A 17,721-nucleotide genomic window follows, 5' to 3' on the forward strand; every position below is an offset into this window, starting at 1 on the left:
AATCGAACCCAGGGCCTCATGCATGCAAGGCAAGTACTCTAGACCACTGAGCCACCTTCCCAGCCCCATGCCCCTATTGTTTTATGTGGTTAGAAAGGACTGGACCACAATGCCATTAAAATTTCTAGTCTTTAGGGCTGGGGTGTAGAACAATGGTAGAGTATGTTCTCAGCATGCACTGAACAGCAACAGTGTCATTGGATCTGAAGGGAAAAAGAGCGCGCTGAACTCATGAAAAAAATTCAACTTTCGTACCATATTCTAGAATTTTATTGGTACTTAAAAACTTTGTTTTGGGAGGGGAGGTGCTGGTCTTGGGGTTTGAATTTAGGGCCTGAGCACTGTCCCTGAGCTTTTTATCTTGCTCAAGGCTAGGGCTCCACCAACTGTAGCCACAGCTCCACTTGTAGCTTTTAGGTGGTTAATGGGAGATAAGAGTCTCATGGACTTTCTTGCCTGGGTTGGCTAAAAACAACTTGTGATCTTTCTATCTCAGTTTCCTGAGTATCTGAGATTATAGGTGTAAGCCACTGGCACTTGGTGAAGTCCTGATGTTTTGAAAAGTTTTAAGTACACTGAAAAGTAGACATCCTATTGAACTGTCCATCACTGTGTGTCAACATTCTAACTGATGACTAATCTTAATTGATCTATATCTCATCTTTCTATTCTCCCCTGTCCTCCTGATTATTTTGAAGTCGTGGAATCATATGATTTCATTGAGACACATTCCAATATTTTTCCCTAAAAAAATATCAATTCTGTGTTTACACCCAACCGAAACTTGGTTCCATTGCTGAAAAAGATCAGCCGCGTGCCTAAATTTCCTTGCAATCTGTTTCTACATTCTTAAAGTGCTGTCTTTATCACCCCATGACTCCATTTCCTGATGATCCAGACTCATGAATGAAGAGCACACAAAGGAGATGTGTGCAGACAACGGGGATTCCCCACTGAACCACCCACACCTGCTACACCGCCTTGCTTCTACACCACAGCAAGGAGACCTGGGCTGTGATTTACCCTTAGATTCCTCAAGAACACAGAAGCCAGCCTCTCATTGTTAGCATGAAGTATCATACTTCATCTCCAGACCAAGTCTGAGGAAAAGGAAAGAGTTGACGTCACAGCAAGCTCATCCTTTGATAGGACCAGCAAACCTCACGTCCAACTCTTTTACCTCAACTGCTTCTTCTTCTCTCTTCTTGTGTCTGTGTCATTCATCGTTTTCTCTGTCAAGCCCAGTTGTCCACATGTCCCTGAGCCCCTGTCTTCAGTTTCCTTAGTCTGCTTGAAATCTGCACCTTAGAGTGAACACATCTGGGCTGAGCCTTGTGATCTGCTCTCTCCCCTCTGCCCATCTCATTGGCCTGCCTTTCTTCTTAAACCATTTCACCTGGGTCTGGAAAGGCCAGATGACAATGATGATGGTGATAATAGTGATGATGATGAGAACAATAATGATAACAGTGGTGGTGATAACCCTCATAATGATAGCACTTGATGATGATGGTGGTGATGGTGATGATGATGGTGGTCATGATGAGGAGGGTGATGATGGTGATGTTTGAAAAATGTCATTTTATCATGGGAACACAAAAGAAGAACAGATGATGGCATTAAAGACATATGATCTTCATAATTAGAGACAGTCTTTTTTTAAAAAAGCGCAATTAGTTTACTGGTGGCTCACAGCTGTAATCCTAGCTACTCAGGAGGCTGGTAACTGAGGATCACAGTTCCAAGCCAGCTAGACAGGAAAGTCTGTAAGACACTTATCTCAAATTAACTACCAAAAAGCTAGAAATGCAGTTGTGGCACTAAGTAGCAGGGTGCTAGCTTTGAGCACAAAAACTCAGGAACAGTTCCCAGGCCCTGAGTTCAAGCCCCAGGACCGGCACACACAAATACGCACACATACACTCACACACACACAAACGTATATGTATATATATATATATATATATATATATACACACACACACACATACACATGTATACATACATACTGCACAATCATGGGAGGGAAGAAAGGAAGCATTATGGGGATTGAACCTAGGGCCTCAGGCTTGCTAGGTAAATGTAAACACTCTCTCACTTCAGCTACATAGGTAAGCTCCTAGGAGATTCGTTCTGTTGCCTTGAAACCAAAGCAACTGCAGGTTTTCAAATAAGCTTTTCAGTTTTATTGCCCCAAACGCCATGTGACTTGAAAAGAAATGTGTTCTGCACAGACTCTCCACGGTGTATGAGATCCAGGGGTTCACGGGGGACGGAAGAGGCCTGGCCCACATTCACATAGCTGATGTAAAGCCAGCCTTCTCCTGCACCCACTGTCCTCAGCCTTGCCCCATGAGTTGCTTTGCCCATGATCATTGCAATTTAATAACATCTAATGACACTCTGGTGCCAAGTACACTTGGAACTTAGGCCCAGCTGCAAGTAGGAAAGAGAGGGCAGCCAAGGCCTCTTGAGTTGCCAGTTCCTTGGCTTGAAATGCCATTCGTGTTGGGAAACAGATTTTGAAAATGCATTTGGCATTGGCAAGAGCAGCATCCTTTTGTGGAATTGTCTCAATAATAATAAACCCAGAGAGTTACCCTCTGCAGCCCTGGCTCCAGCTGACAGACCTGGAGGTGTGTCTTCCTTCTGCTGACCCGGTGAGGGTTTCATGCTGTTTGGATTGGCTCTGGGACACAACCTTCTGTTTTATGTAATATGGTGTATCAGAGAAGGCCTTTGTGCTCACCCTCTCTGAGCAAATGTGGGGCAAAGCCTGTGCCTACCCCATCATTTTCCTCACTGTTCAAGTAGCCAGCATTTCTTTGGTCTATCTTTCTTACTGTTGGCAAAACAAACAAACAAACAAACACTTTTCCCACTGCCATTTTGCTTCAGGCCAAGATGATCATATACACTGATCCAAGATGAATTTTGCAAATATAGGGATATGTTGGGATCACATTCTTTTCAAAGCAAACAGGACCTGGCTTTGACATGGAGCTCTGTAATAATTGGTTCCATGTTCACCGGCTGGCCTGTGGGCAGCCTCTTTTGAAGGCTGGACCAAGGAGAGGATTAGAAGGACACAGAATCCTTTTTCCCAGATGGCTTGTTGCTCGCATGGGAAGTGGTATAAAACCCACTTTCTGGCTTTTGCATTTTCGCTTTTGAATATCCAGGCACAAGATGCTTTGGCATACCTGGCCACTTAGTACTGATTTCTTTGTGCCACACCCAGTTCCAGCTTAGTATCAGGTCTGGCGTCTTTCCTAGGGGAACAAATTGCTCTGAAATAAACATAGGTGGAAACTCACCCCATGTTGTTTATTTATTTATTTGTTTGTTTGTTTTTTGGGGGGCTTGAACTCAGGGCTTGGGCACTGTCCCTGAGCTTCTTTTGCTCAAATCTAGCACTCTACCACTTGAGCCACAGCACCACTTCCGGCTTTTTCTGTGTACGTGGTACTGAAGAATGGAACCCAGGGTTTCATGCGTGCTAGGCAAACACTCTATCACTAAGCCACCTTCCCAGCCCCCATCTTGTTTTAAAGAGGCATGTATAAGAAGGCCATTGCCCAGTCCAGAATGACTTTATGGATTCATTTCTCCATGTCTGGTTAATGATTCATGGTGCCCCCTGGGTGTCCAAAAGGATGTATTTCCTTTCTCCCTCCCTGGGATGCTGGTTTCCCAGGAACAATGAGCTGGCGGAGTGGCTGCAGGCCGGACTTGAGCTGGAGGTGGAGTCTGCGTAGTTTTCTCCCTACCAGCTCAAGTGTGTGGTCTCTGCAGTTAAGAGAAGAATGATTCCTCTGGGTTTTTTTTTTTTCTTCCTAGTAGCCCTGTAAAGAACCTCCCCGGAGTCACTGACTCTTTCAGAGACGGACAAGTAAGTGGAATCTGAAATATGATTGTGTGTGGAGGTTGAGGGGTTTTGTTGTGTCTGCTCTTCCCCCTTGAAGACCGAGCATTCTCCGACAGCATAATGTGACTTGATTTTCACGTCTCCTGGAACAGTTTCTGTCTTGCTGCCATCAGGAGGTAGGATGTTTTGAAATATGAGCTGAAAACTTGGAAAACTGTGCACATCTCTGACATCTGTGTAGTATGGAGACAAGGGGACTGGTCACCTGTAATCCAGGAGGCCCCACATGTGAGGAGGAAGAGGGGTGGGGGGCTGGTGGCTATGCATCCAGGTAAAACGGAGGGAGGGCAGGAAGAGCCAAGGACTTGCTTCTTTCACAGGAAGCCTTGTTGTTGTTGTTGTTATTTAATTCTTTAGTGTCTATGCCAAAAGGTTTCCTTCTCTCTGTCCATCTTTACCCACTTCTCTCATCTTTTTGAATAGATATTTTGATGATTTATTGAGTTTATAACCAACTGTCATTAAGAATTATTCCACCTTAATTGCTCTGTTCAATTTCTTCTGGGGAGGTTTGTTCAGTACATAGATAGCTACTATCGCTTTTTGTATCTATCCCATAAAAACTGAGTTGGAAGGAAAGCAGAGAGAGAGAGAGACAGAGACAGAGAGACAGAGAGAGAGAGAGGGAGAGAGAGAGGTTAGAATTTAAACTTGCACTTTGGGTTTGCTTAAATGACCATTGGAAAGCCTTTTGTCATAGGAAAAAATATATCTTCTTTTGTGTTTTGTTTGAAAGAGATATAAGATCGTGTTTGTGGAAGCTACCTGGCAGCACCCGAGTGGAATCTAGGAGTGGTGGTTAACAAACTATCAGTCATTCGTTCCTCCGTGGACTGTCTCATTTCAAATCATGTTCTCTGTCTGTCTGAGGCCTGAGGAGGAGACCCAGTGGAAAGGGGCCATGGATCTATTTGGGTTGTCACAAGGGTCTGACGCCTTCCAGCCTTCCTGGTACATAGTCAAGCTCTAGGTGCTGTCACTTGACTTTGTGTAGTGTTGACTTAACGTAATCAAATGGACTAAATTGCTACCTGAGATTTCAGGATAGGAAAACAAATGTGAGTTTCAAATATTACAAAATGTATAGGGAGCAAGGAGGGGAGAACTGAGGAAATAATTGTTTTACTCAAGATTTTCCTGAAAGGCGTTGGCCAGGTTCTTTACTGACAAACATTTTTCCCCCCTTGCTTTATGCAATATGGAAGAATTCATCTAGATAGTGGATTTTTGAAGGAGTAGAAGGTAAATAATTCAGCCAGGTACAGGTGGCTGAGACCTAGAGAATTGTGGTTCAAAGCCAGGCTGGGTGGTAAAAGTCCATAAGACTCTATCATAAATGAATGAGCAAGATGCCAAAGTGGAGGTGTGGCTCAAGTGGTAGAGTGCCCGTGGTGAGCAAGCAAGTCATGTGAGACTATGAGACCTCTAGATTTGAGCCCTGGCACTGGCACAATAGAAAAGAAAAGAATATTGAGAGTGCTCAATGATCATTGGTATTGGGTCCTGATAACAAGACTGGTTTTGCCATAAGTTTCTTAAATTGAGTAATTTTCTCTTTCGTTTTTTGTTTTTGTTTTGTTGGTACTGATGTTTGAACTCTGAGCTGTCTCTACCCGTTAAGCCACTCCTGGACTTGTTTTGCTTTGCATTCCTTTTTCAGATGGGATCTTGCATGTTCGATTGGCCTGGCCTACCTACCTCGGCCTCCCAAGTTGCTGGGATTACAGGAATGCACCATTAAGTCCTGCTTTTCTTAAATTTTTTTTTTTTATTTGAGGAGAGAGTCTTACTAGGCTTAGGCTGGCCTGGAACCTGGACACTTTTATTTCTGTCTCCTCCATAGGTAGGAGCATAGGCGTGTACAACCAGCCCTTTCTTAAATTAAGCAGTGGACCGTTGTTCTCTATTCTCTATGACTATAACTAAAAGCGACTATGGGATCTCAGCATTGTCTGATTAGATTCACATATTGGTCCAGTGAGGTAGATACTGACGTTACTTTCCTATTGTACAAGTGAGGAAATTGATAATCAGATGGAAAGTCAGCCAGGGGTAAACTGGAATGGAAGAACCCGATAGCTGCTGGTATTTTTCAAACTCTCTATGATGCCACATTCCCCTATGCTTCTCTCTCTGGCCATTCCTGTGATTCTACCTCTGAAGGGTAGTGGGAGGAACTCTGGTGGGGGGGGTGTCAGGAGATGTGGATTCTAATTCTGAGGAGTTCATTGCTGGCTCTGCCATGTTGAATGTGTCACCAAATCTTTGGTGACCGGCCATGTGTGTGGAAGGCGTTTACTTTCTCTGATGTCTTAAGTCGCTTTGCAGTCTTGGGATGTGACCCAGGACTTATCAAAGGCTTGCAGGAGCTCTGTAGTGCTCACTTAAACAAGGGAGAAAGGATTTAGAATGGCCTCTGTGCAGCTCTGATCGTTGCTTTCCCTGCCTAACTCTAGGTTCTCATAGAATGGTTTTTTTCCTCATCTGCTGCCTGAGCTGTTCAGTCTGTTCTTTCTGACTCACCAGCAAACACACTTGAGACAAGTTCTCTCTGGTCATTTGAGCCCAAGAATGAATGACATCAGATTACACTCCTATCTGCCTTCCAAAGAAGTGATAACCTCCTGGTATGGGGCCATCTGTGAACAGTAATCCTTTTTGGGGGAACAAAGCAAATGTCAATAAACATTACTGTGGTCAGGGTTTTAAAACTATCGCTTAGAACAACCCAGTTCTAGTGGCTCATACCTGTAATCCTAGCTGCTCTGGAGGTCAAGATCTGAGGATCATGGTTGGAAGCCAGCCTGAGCAGAAAGTTTGTAAGACTTGTATCTCTAATTAACCAGCAAACAGCCAGAAGTGGAGGTGTGGGCTCAGGCGGTAGAGCACCAGCCTTGAAAAGCCAGGGGTTCCATACGGAGTTCAAGTGTCAGTACTGGCATGTGCGTGTGTGTGTGTGTGTGTGTGTGTGTGTGTGTGTGTGTGTGTGTGTGTGTGTGTGTGTGTGTGTACATTTATATGCAGAGACCCAAAATCCAAAAGAGCTTCTCTCTCCCTCCTTCCCTCTCCCTCCCTCCCTCCCTCTCTCTTTCCCTCTCTCTCTCTCTTCTCTCTTCCCCCCCTCACTTTCTCTCTCTTTTGGTCAGTCATAGGGCTTGAACTCAGAGACTGGGTGCTGTCCCTTTTCACTTTTTCCACACAAAACTAGCACTCTACCACTTTGAGTCACAGTGCTAAACCCACATCTGCTTTTCTGGTGGTTAATTGGAGATAAGAGTTCTCACAGGCTTTCCTGCCCTGGCTGGTTTTAAACTATGGTCCTCAGATCTCAGCCTCCTGAGTAGCTAGGATTACTGGCATGAGCCACCAGCACCCAGCTCAAATACTGGATAATGGTGACGGTGTTGTACTGACGTTAGTAAGAAAGGAAATAACAGTAACTGCCATCTGCCATTGTGATGATTGTGTAAAGGTTGACACGGAGGAGCCTGGGCACAGACGAAGGACTTGTTTTCAGAGCGTTGCCCTTTGGTGCACACCGCCCTCATGTCATTCCTCACCCCGCCCTGCGTTGAGGAGTGGTGCCCTGCCCACCGCTGCTTTGGTTCTGGCTCCTCATGATTCGATGAAGACCTTAATTTGTGCTTTTGTCCTTTTCCCATAGGCAAGAAGAAAAATCCTGGCCTTAAAATCCCGAAAGAAGCATTTGAGCAGCCTCAGACCAGTTCCACGTAAGTTAGCAAAGCTATCGTTCTGATCCGAACGCGTGTTCTGTGGCCATCCTTCCAGCGGGCGATGGTTTTTTTGGACTGGTGAGCCTTGGACTTTGAGCAGCGTTATTAGGAGGAGAAGCTGGCCTATTAGGAGTATTGCCTGCTGTTCTGGGCCCTGAACGAATCAGTCTGGCAGTCAGTCGACATTCAATGGGTGGCTTTGAAGCTGGTGTCTCAAATGATTGGTTGAGTAGGAGTTAGGGGACACAGACTAGCTGGGGTAGCCGAGGTCAGAGATATAAAATCAGAAAAGTCCCTGGAGATGGACTGGCTTCCCTTTTCCCTGTAGATATGACATGAACAAACCAATCCCTGTGAGAGCCGTGACTACTCTAAAACTTGGGTTGAGCTGCAAAGATGGCATTGGATGAGTTACCACATCCTCAGGCCTCAATCCTGACCCATTCAAACAGCAGGAACGGTGAGGTGAAGGAATACTTCTTTACGAGTTGAGACTTTGGCGCCAGTCCCACAGGGAGCTCCAGTCGGGGTTCAGCAGGCCTGCTCTCTCCTGGAGCTTGCTTGATGGTTGGTTCTTTGTCTCAGCAGAGGAGGGAGGGCATCTCTTATCTCCCAGAGAGGATTGAACACCTGTCCAACCATCTGCCTGGGAGGATAGACATTCCAAGGCAACAAATCACCGCAGAGGTATCAGAAAGGCAGGGGGAAAAAATCCCCTCAAAGGGCATCTCAGTGAAATTTTTAAGATTTTCACTTATGTCTCTAAGAGTGCCTCGCCCTTTGTAAATGTTTTTGTGACCTTAGCTGTGGTCTACCTTACCAGCACGTGCACCCTCTAGTGCTGAGAAATGCTCATTACAATGGTCCCAGGCTTGGTGCAAAACTGCTGGAGCCATTGGTCTTGGTTGGCATGGTACGCAACAATATAAAGAAATGTTCTACCCAGGCGAGAGAAAGCTGGGTGCCTGTGGCTCAGTGCCTGTATTCCTTGCTAGTCAGGCGGCTGAGATCTGAAGCTTGTGGCTTGAAGTCAGCTCAGGAAGGAAATTTTTCATGGAGAGATATTTTTCTGGAACTTCTAAGTTACAAATCCAATTTTCTAAATAGATAGAGGGCTATTCAGATATAATATTTCTGGATGGCTGACCTTTGGTAGTATGTGGTTTTTGAAGAGATGGTCCATTTCTTCGAAGTAGTCAATTTATGAGAATAAAGCTGTCACAAGATTTCCGGATCATTCCTTCAATGGCTAGAAGATATCTACACACATCCTGTATTTTCCCTGATGTTAGTAAGATGTGCTTTCCTTCTTGTTATTGTTGTCAATTTTTTGTTTTATTGAGTTGTTTTATTTTTAAGAATCAGCATTGTTTTATTGAGTTTTATTTTTATTTATTTATTTATTTTAATTTTTTTTTTTTTTTTTTGGGTCCGGTCGTGGGGCCTGAACTCTGGGCCTGGGCGCTGTCCCTCAGCTCTTCAGCTCAAGGCTAGTGCTCTACCACTTGAGCCACAGCGCCACTTCTGGCTTTTTTCTTTTTGCTTATGTGGTGCTGAGGGAATCAAACCCACGGCCTCAGGCATGTAAGGCAAGCACTCTACCACTGAGCCACCTTCCCAGCCCAGAGTTTTATTTTTTTAAAAAGAATTAGCATTGTTATTTTCCTGTTTTTAGTTTAATTGCTTTCTTCCTTTATTGTCAACATTTCTGGATGTATATTCTTACCTTGGGCTGGGTTTATAGCTTGGTTTCTAGAATATTTTCCTAGCATGAGTGAGGCTCTAGGTTAAATCTCCAGCAGTGCTAATCTATATAGCTTTCTTATATTCCCTCTCTTCTTAAAATTTTTCATTCCTGGTATGCATTAGTTGAATGTATTTTACAAAAACATTTCTGGGTATAAACAAATGCATAAGAGCTGAGGCCAAGGTGAAGGGGTTTCTATTTATCTTCCCTGGGAGACTATGCTTTGAGCACTCTGAGCACCCTTTTTGGCTTTGGCTTGGAAACCAATCATTTCATGCTTGTGGTCTTCTCCACTTGCGCTCACAAACTCTTCTTCTTCATACCATTATTTTCATACCAAGGCTTACTTCATACTATTATTTTCAAACTGAGGCTTACATATGGACCTCCAAGGAAGTAGCTTCCACATTTTGTATTTCCTCTGGCCACTTTTTAGTGTTGGCGTGGTGATCCTTGCCACTTATACTCTCCTGCTGTGCTGGACAGAAGCTGAGGGGTGGGGGAGGAGAGAGCCGCATTCATTCTCTGGTTCAGTGCGTGTGTGTGGTCCATCTGCTTGAGCTCTTTCTTTGAGTTGCCAGGGCCAGTGTGTTTTTGTCTCAGCTTTCTGAGCTGTCCCGCCACGTGACTGGACATAGATAGTTCTAGGTCAGTTTTGTGCTGGTCAGTATCATTTCTTTTCACCCTGATGGGAGACTCAGGACACAGGGTCTGCCACGCTCACCCACTGCGTGAAATAGCAGCAGGGGACAAATGCTTCATGTACTTGTCCCCTATAAGCATCAAGGGGAAGCGTTTGAGCTCCAGAGCCCAAATGCTAGGTTTATATGTGAGATCTGAATGTCACCAACTGAATACTTTAGGCAAGATACCTAATTGGTGTCAGCCTTAGTTTCCCCTTCTAAAAACCAGGAATAAGTGAGACAGTGTGAGGGTTATGGAGATAAAGTGTCCTCATTTGAATCTAGCCTAGTCTAGCTGCGAGTCTGGTCCATTATAATCAATGAAAGGTAGTGCTAACTTGTTTATCATTCTGGCACAACTTCTTCTGGGTAGAAGAGCTGGCGCCTAAACCCAGTCATGTGCCTGCCCTTAGCTCTCTATACCTTGGACTGGGTGAAGCTTGAGCACATGTTTATGGCTAATGAGGTGGTGGGGGAGGGGAGGGAGGGAAGATTTTGCATTTGCAAAGTTAAAAAGTCACCTGTTGCAGTACTGGATCAAAATATTATCTCATTGAATGAGCTGCAATTATTTAATGTCTTTGCATTGAAATAGAGACAAAAAATACCTCTGAGAGCGGTAAAAATTAAATAGGTTATATATAATGATATTACATATTATATATAACACATGATAATATAATGTAATATATTGTTATATATTACTATATTTAATATATTATATATATTCATACTATACATATAGTATTTATAACATTCATAAAATAGATAGTTATAATATATAATTATAAATTATAAATACATGTAAACATATACATATATACATATAAATCTACACACATATACATGTTTACAGTATATAATAACTTATACACGATAATTTATAATAGAATATATAATAGATATCATGTATATATAAGCTCTCTAATATATATATGTGTGTATATATATATATATATATATATATATATATATATATACACACATATATATATATATAAAGTCTAGCACAGTCTCTGGCCCAAATAAATAGGTGCTTCATAAAACTCATTAATGATGTGAATGAAAATTTCAGTAATAGCCAGTGAACTGACTATACATATAGAATTACAAGTAAACAGTTTATTTTTATTTTTTATTTATTTTTTTTGGGTCCGGTTGTGGGGCCTGAACTCTGGGCCTGGGCGCTGTCCCTCAGCTCTTCAGCTCAAGGCTAGCACTCTACCAATTGAGCCACAGCACCACTTCCGGCTTTTTTTTTTTCTTCTGCTTATGTGGTGCTGAGGAATCGAACCCAGGGCCTCATGCATGCAAGGCAAGCGCTCTACCATTGAGCCACCTTCCCAGCCCCAACAGTTTATTATAATAAATCACAGCTGGTTGCTCCTGTTAAACACCAGTACCAGGTGACCACTGGGATGCCTTTGGTCTTCCAGGGAAGTAATTTTGTCTGTCATAAGCTTGATTCTTTCCCCAGAGGACTAAAACTATGGAATCACTGACAGAATGTCCACCCACAGAGTCTCAGCGCCCCAGGCAAACTAATACATCTAGTCCTGGACAGGAAGAACACCCCGTCAACGACTGCACTGTGCACCGTCAGTCTTGGCCTCGTTCTTTGCTGCGTTTGGCAGCCTAGATGAGCCTCAAGGCCTGAGGCCTGTGTGGATGAATCATTTTCCTGAGAGGAGGCCTGGGTGTCTGGGGCAAGTCCCTTGATTCAGTCCAGGCTTGGATGGGAACCATGGGAACTGGTAAAGCACTTTGTCCAGGGTTTTCCCTTCCCCCTTCTCTTCCTCTTTCCCTCTTCTTAGGTCAGGGCTGAGATTTAGGTGACTTGAGCTTTATTTTCAGCTCTATGGACAACAACCACACATAGCTTCTGTAAACCACCTAGCTTTCCTGGATTTCAATTTTCTTCATCTGGAAAATAGCAGCATGGCCTTCTGGACTGGAAGGTTCAGGTATAAGGTGAGGGTTTGTTGAGTGAGGATCAGCAAACTTTTTGCAAAAGGCCAGACAGTGTTTTAGGCTTATATAAGCTACAATATTGTATCCTTTAATTAATTAATTAATTAATTAAATCTATTTATTTATTTAATCTATTTATCTATTTTATTTATTTAATTATTCATTTAACTTATTTATTTGCTTAGTTTTGGTTTGTTGTTTTTATTACAACAACTGAAGCTGGACTATAGTCTGGATTTTCCCTCCAGTATTCTTGGTAATTGGAAAGAAAGAAGCGGTAGCTCCAAATAATTAGTGCTCTCTCTCTTTCTCAGTTTTCTTTTCTTTTCTTGTAAAGATGCTGTACAGAGGGGTTACAGCTACCCGAGTGAAGCAATGAGTATATTACTTGGCGAGCACTGTTACCCCTTCCCTTATTGTTCTCCCACTATCCCTTCCCTCCCCCACCTCCCTCACTCCTCTCCCTGCCCCAAAGTTGTAAAGTTCATTTCCAACATAGTGTCTTGTAAGTCTCATTGTTGTAAGGGGTCATCCTATGTCCTTGTTTCAGTGTTTTGTTATTCCCCTTCCCCTCCCCAAATTAGACAAATGCATATACAAGATGCAGGGTACCAAAATCAAGTACAGTGACAACAGGGGATATACCGGGGGCGGGGGTGGGGGAGGGAAGAACATACAAAGGAAACAAAAAAAATCACATAGTATGTGAGAAACAACAACAAAGAAAGACCTCTTGTATCTATATCTTGGGCTTCATTTCACTTAGCATCATCTTATATGGTCATATGTACATAGCGTTTGAGCTTTTCTGCTCATCTTATAAAATTATCCTAGATGTATACTGATTATTGCAAATGAGGGAAACCATGGGACCTATATTTCTTTGGGTCTGACTTACTTCACTTAATATGATTTTTCCTTCCACATAGTTTTATAAAAGTACTGTGATGAATAATTGCAAAGGACATGAAAATTTCAGCTGGGCATCAGGGGCTCATGGTTGTAATCCTAGCTACTCAGGAGGCTGAGATCTGAGGATTGTGGTTGGAAGCCAGCCTAGGCAGCAAAGTCTACGAGACTCTTATCTCTAATTAACCGGCAAAAAGCCAAAAGTAGAGGTTGTGGCTCAAGTGGTTGAGCATCCAACTTTGAGCAAAAACATTCAGGGACAGTGCCTAGGCCCTTATTTCAAGTCCCAGGATCAGCACACACACCAATTATAGTGGCTAAATGTTTCCAGTTCTTTTTTTGCCTATTTTTCAAAGTGCTGTTGCATTTAGTATAGTGAAACAAGTTAAGAAAAACAACTTTGGATATTATAAGAATGAGAAATTAGATTTTGAGACATTTGATTTCTTCTAGAAACCTATTGTGAAGAATTTTCCACTGAGAAACACTAGATACACAAAAGTATCACCACCGTGTATGTGTGTGTGTTTGTGTGTGTATTCTTCTTACTCTTTGACCCCCCTAGACACTAGTCTGAAATTAGTACAGAAAGCCCTTAATGTGTTCTTTATCTATGAAGGAGATTTCATGGTGAGGGAAAGAGGCAGGTCTTGCCATTAGATTCATATTTGTATCTGTGTTTGTGTTTCTGCTTCGCTGGCATGAGAGAACACTGAGGTATAGAAGTGCACATGAGGAGGAGACACAGGCAGCAAGCCTCTGCCTCCTGAGTGGTGGGCCCATGAATATTATGTTTACTATGTACAGAACGAAGGTCACTGGATTTGATTCAACAGCCTGGTGGAAGAGAAAGATGCTGTGAATGAAATCAGGAGATGCGGGGCGAGTCATTTCACTTCTGCAGACCTTCTGCCCAGAAGATGGGAAGATGGGAAGAGATTTGGAATTATCATCCTGGAATTACCATCACTAGCTTCTTCCCTTCCCTTCCCTCCCTCTCTCAGTCTCTCTTTCTTTTTGCTTTATCCTTTCCTCTTTTTCTCCTTTTTTTCTTTCTTTTTTCTTTCTTTCTTTCTTTCTTTCTTTCTTTCTTTCTTTCTTTCTTTCTTTCTTTCTTTCTTTCTTTCTTTCTTCTTTCCTTCTTTCTCTCTTTCTCTCTTTCCTTCCTCCCTCCCCTTTTTTCCTTCCTTCCTCTGTGCTTCCTCCCTCCCTCCCTCCCTCTTTTTTCCTTCCTTTCTCTCTTTTTAATCTATCTTTCTTTTCCCCTCTCTCTTTCTCTCCTTCCTTCCCCCCTCCCTCCCTCCCTCCCTCCCTCCCTCCCTCCCTCCCTCCCTCCCTTCCTTCCTTCCTTCCTTCCTTCCTTCCTTCCTTCCTTCCTTCCTTCCTTCCTTCCTTCCTTCCTTCCTTCCTCTCTCTCTCTCTCTCTCTCTCTCTCTCTCTCTCTCTCTCTCTCTCTCTCTCTCTCTCCTTTCTTTCTTATTTGGAAGGACTGGTGGAATGATTGGGTATATTTTGGTTGCTACAGTTGGATGACAGAAAAACTTCGATGCTAACTACAATAACGTAAGATCGCAATAGCTGCATACCTATGGCTCTGAATTACTGGATATTTACTGCGTGCTAGGTGCTTCACTAAGCATTGTATTTGACTTGGGATATGATTTCTACTTCACAAGATAGGTAGATTAATAGCTTCATGGTAAGGAAGGAATACAAGCTCAAAGAGACGAGGTGTTTTAAACCCAAACAGATATTATTCCAAACCCTGTTGTGTCCACATGACCCATGATTCCCACCTCCTTTCTAAGGGAAATTCTCTTGAGTCACACGTGATTTGAGAAGGACAAACCTGAGTAAAGAACTCATGCTTCCTTTTCTCTCCTATGTTTCTTAGGCCTCCTCGAGACTTAGACTCCAAGGCTTGCATTTCTATTGGAAATCAGGTGAGGAAAGTCATGTTTATCAATCTCTCTCTGCTAATCAGTCTCTCTCCCTCTCCCTCTCCCTCTCCCTCTCTCTCTCTCTCTCTCTCTCTATATATATATATATACTTTTATTTCCTTCCTCCTTCTTTCCCCCTTTCCTTCCCTCCTCCCATCTTTCCTCCCTCCTTTCTTCTTCCCTCCCTCCCTTCCTTGGTTCTAGAGTTTGAACTCGGGGCCTTGTGTTTGCCAGTGCCTTACCAATGCAAGCTCCTCACGACTGGAGCCATACCTCTAGTTCTTTTGGCTTAACTTCCCTTCACGTAGCCTCTTGCACTTTTGCTCAAGACTAGCCTCAGACCTTGATCCTCCTTTCTTCATCTCCTGCAGAGCTGGGATTGCAGGCAGTGTGTACCACCACCATGCCTGGCCCTGTACAGGTGTTTTCTGACTGTCACACTGAAAGAATTATTTTCTGTACCATGTTGTGAGGAGATGGATTAAAAACAATGATGTCTGACTTTAAGGGGAAATGATATGGGTAGTTTTACTGTTTTGAATTGTAAATTGAAATCAGGCTCTTGTCATTCTGAGAAAATGACTTTCACAAGAGTAGACGAGTTCCCTTGGGAGGCCATATCATCTAGTTGCCCTAGTCCCTAGAAGATTATAAAGAAGTGTGGTGTAGGGAGTTTCAACCGAGCCACTGCAAAACTGAATTGGATGGAGCGTGTCCCTGTATTACTGGTGGTTTGCAGGTGGGTCATTAGTGGCCGGGGGGATTTCACTAGTATTCTCTGCTTGCAGTGGCACCTTGACATTCTAGAAAAACTCACGACGTAGACATAACCCTTAGAATATAGGGAGAGGCCGGTGTGGTGGTACAGGCGTGTGGTGTCGGCTACTTGGGAGTCTGAGATGGAGTGGATAGTGGGTAGACTACAGAAAAGTCAGCGAGAACCCCATTTCCACAAACATGGCCTGGGCAAGTCTGTGGGAAGTGGGATAGGAGGATTGTGGAGCGAGGGTAAACCAGACAACATGGGAGACCCTATCCACAGAAGCATCAAAGGCCTAGGAGTTTGGCTCAAGTGGTAGATCACCTGTCTAGCCAGTGAGTGAGGCCTGGGGTTCAAATCCTCATGCTGTAAAAAGAGGGGGCAAAACCAGAGAGCGTGCAACCATGTCGCTGTCCAGTGTAATGTTCACTCCCCTGTTGCTATCATGCTGCTTTTCCCCATTGCAGAATTTTGAGGTGAAGGCAGATGACCTGGAGCCCATCATGGAGCTGGGGCGAGGTGCTTATGGGGTGGTGGAGAAGATGCGACATGTGCCCAGTGGGCAGATCATGGCGGTGAAGGTAGAGTGGATGTTCTACGTGTTTCTGTGTGTCTGTGGTCTAGATAGAGTTTGCCATCTCTTCTGTAAACCATCCCTCTTCATAAAAAGAAAGAAAAGATCTTCAACAGGGTGGAAGGGAAAGATGACTTTTGGGAAATTGCATTTCTGTGTCAGTGTGTGCAAAACATCTTTTTTTTTTTTTTTTTTTTTTTTTGGTCTGTGATGGGCCTGGGCGCTGTCCCTCAGCTCTTCGGCTCAAGGTGAGTGCTCTACTACTTGAGCCACTGCACCACTTCCATTTTCTGGTGGTTTATTGGAGATAAGAGTGTCAGGGACTTTCCTGCCTGGGCTGGCTTTGAACTGCGATCCTCAGATCTCAGCCTCCTGAGTAGGATTACAGGTGTGAGCCACTGGTGCCTGGCCAAAATGCCTTTTTGGAGTTCATTGTACTTACTTTCTAGTTAGTGCTAAACCTTAAAGTCCCCCTTGCTCCACCATTAAATACACACACACACACACACACACACACACACACACACACACACGGCCACTGTGTTATTAATCACACTGAAAAGAAAAAGTATTCTTTTTTTTTTTTTGTGCTGGTCCTAGGGCTTGAACTCAGGACCTAGGCATTGTTCTTGATTTTATTTTATTTTTTGCTCAAGGCTAGCACACTCCCACTTGAGCCACAGCTCCCGGTCTGTTTTTTGTTTGTTTGTTTTTGTAATTCATTGGAGATAAGAGTCTCAATGACTTTCCTGCCCAGGCTAGCTTTGAACCACAGTCCTTAGATTTCAGTTTCCTGAGTTGCTAGAATTTTATAGGCATGAGCCACCAGTGCCTGGCTTTTAACAATTCTTTTTTAACCTAACTGAATACCTTTTCCAAATTAAGATTTCGTTTATCTCAACGTGTCTTTGTTGTTCTTTTGGTTTTATAAAGCAGCATCCTCACCAGGGCTCAGATATCACACACAGCTGTTAGGATGCACAGATCTCTCATATTCTCTGTTCTATTGCATTTATAATTAATTTTTTAGGTCTTGAACTCTGGGCCTGGGCGCTGTCCCTGAGCTCTTCAGCTCAAGGCTAGTGCTCTACCACTTGAGCCACAGTGCCACTTAGTGTCAGTACTGGGGCTTGAACTCAGGGCCTTCTGCTTTTTTCCTCTTTCTTTTTTTCCTTTTTTTCTTTTCCTTCTTTCCTTCTTTCTTTCTTTCTCTCTTTCTCTTTCTCTCTTTCTTTCTCTTTCTTTCTTTCTTTCTTTCTTTCTTTCTTTCTTTCTTTCTTTCTTTCTTTCTTTCTTTCTTTCTTCCTCCCTCCCTCCCTCCCTTCCTTCCTCCCTCCCTCCCTCCCTCCCTCTCTCTCTTTCTCGCTCTCTCTCTCTTTCTTTCTTTCCTCTCTCTCTCTCTCTCTCTCTTTCTTTTTTTTTGGGGGGGGAGGAGTCCGGTTGTGGGGCCTGAACTCTGGGTCTGGGTGCTGTC

The 17,721-nt window shown here is 43.5% G+C and overlaps 1 protein-coding gene across 3 annotated transcripts in view; it reads left to right on the top strand.

Annotated features, from left to right (window-relative positions):
- Map2k6 (mitogen-activated protein kinase kinase 6) overlaps positions 1–17,721 on the top strand; it is a 128,390-nt gene that overhangs the window by 69,373 nt on the left and 41,296 nt on the right. The window contains exons 1-4 of one of the 3 annotated variants that reach the window (XM_069993167.1): positions 3,793–3,892; positions 7,593–7,659; positions 14,867–14,915; positions 16,141–16,254. In XM_069993167.1, coding sequence (XP_069849268.1) covers positions 16,177–16,254 — 78 coding nt within the window. In that variant the 5' untranslated portion in view covers positions 3,793–3,892; positions 7,593–7,659; positions 14,867–14,915; positions 16,141–16,176. The other 2 variants (XM_069993168.1, XM_069993166.1) reach the window with 2 other exon arrangements.

The sequence above is a fragment of the Dipodomys merriami genome, unplaced genomic scaffold, assembly GCF_024711535.1.
Source record: "Dipodomys merriami isolate MVZ:Mamm:240054 unplaced genomic scaffold, mDipMer1.0.p SCAF_42, whole genome shotgun sequence".
Lineage (NCBI taxonomy): Eukaryota > Metazoa > Chordata > Mammalia > Rodentia > Heteromyidae > Dipodomys > Dipodomys merriami.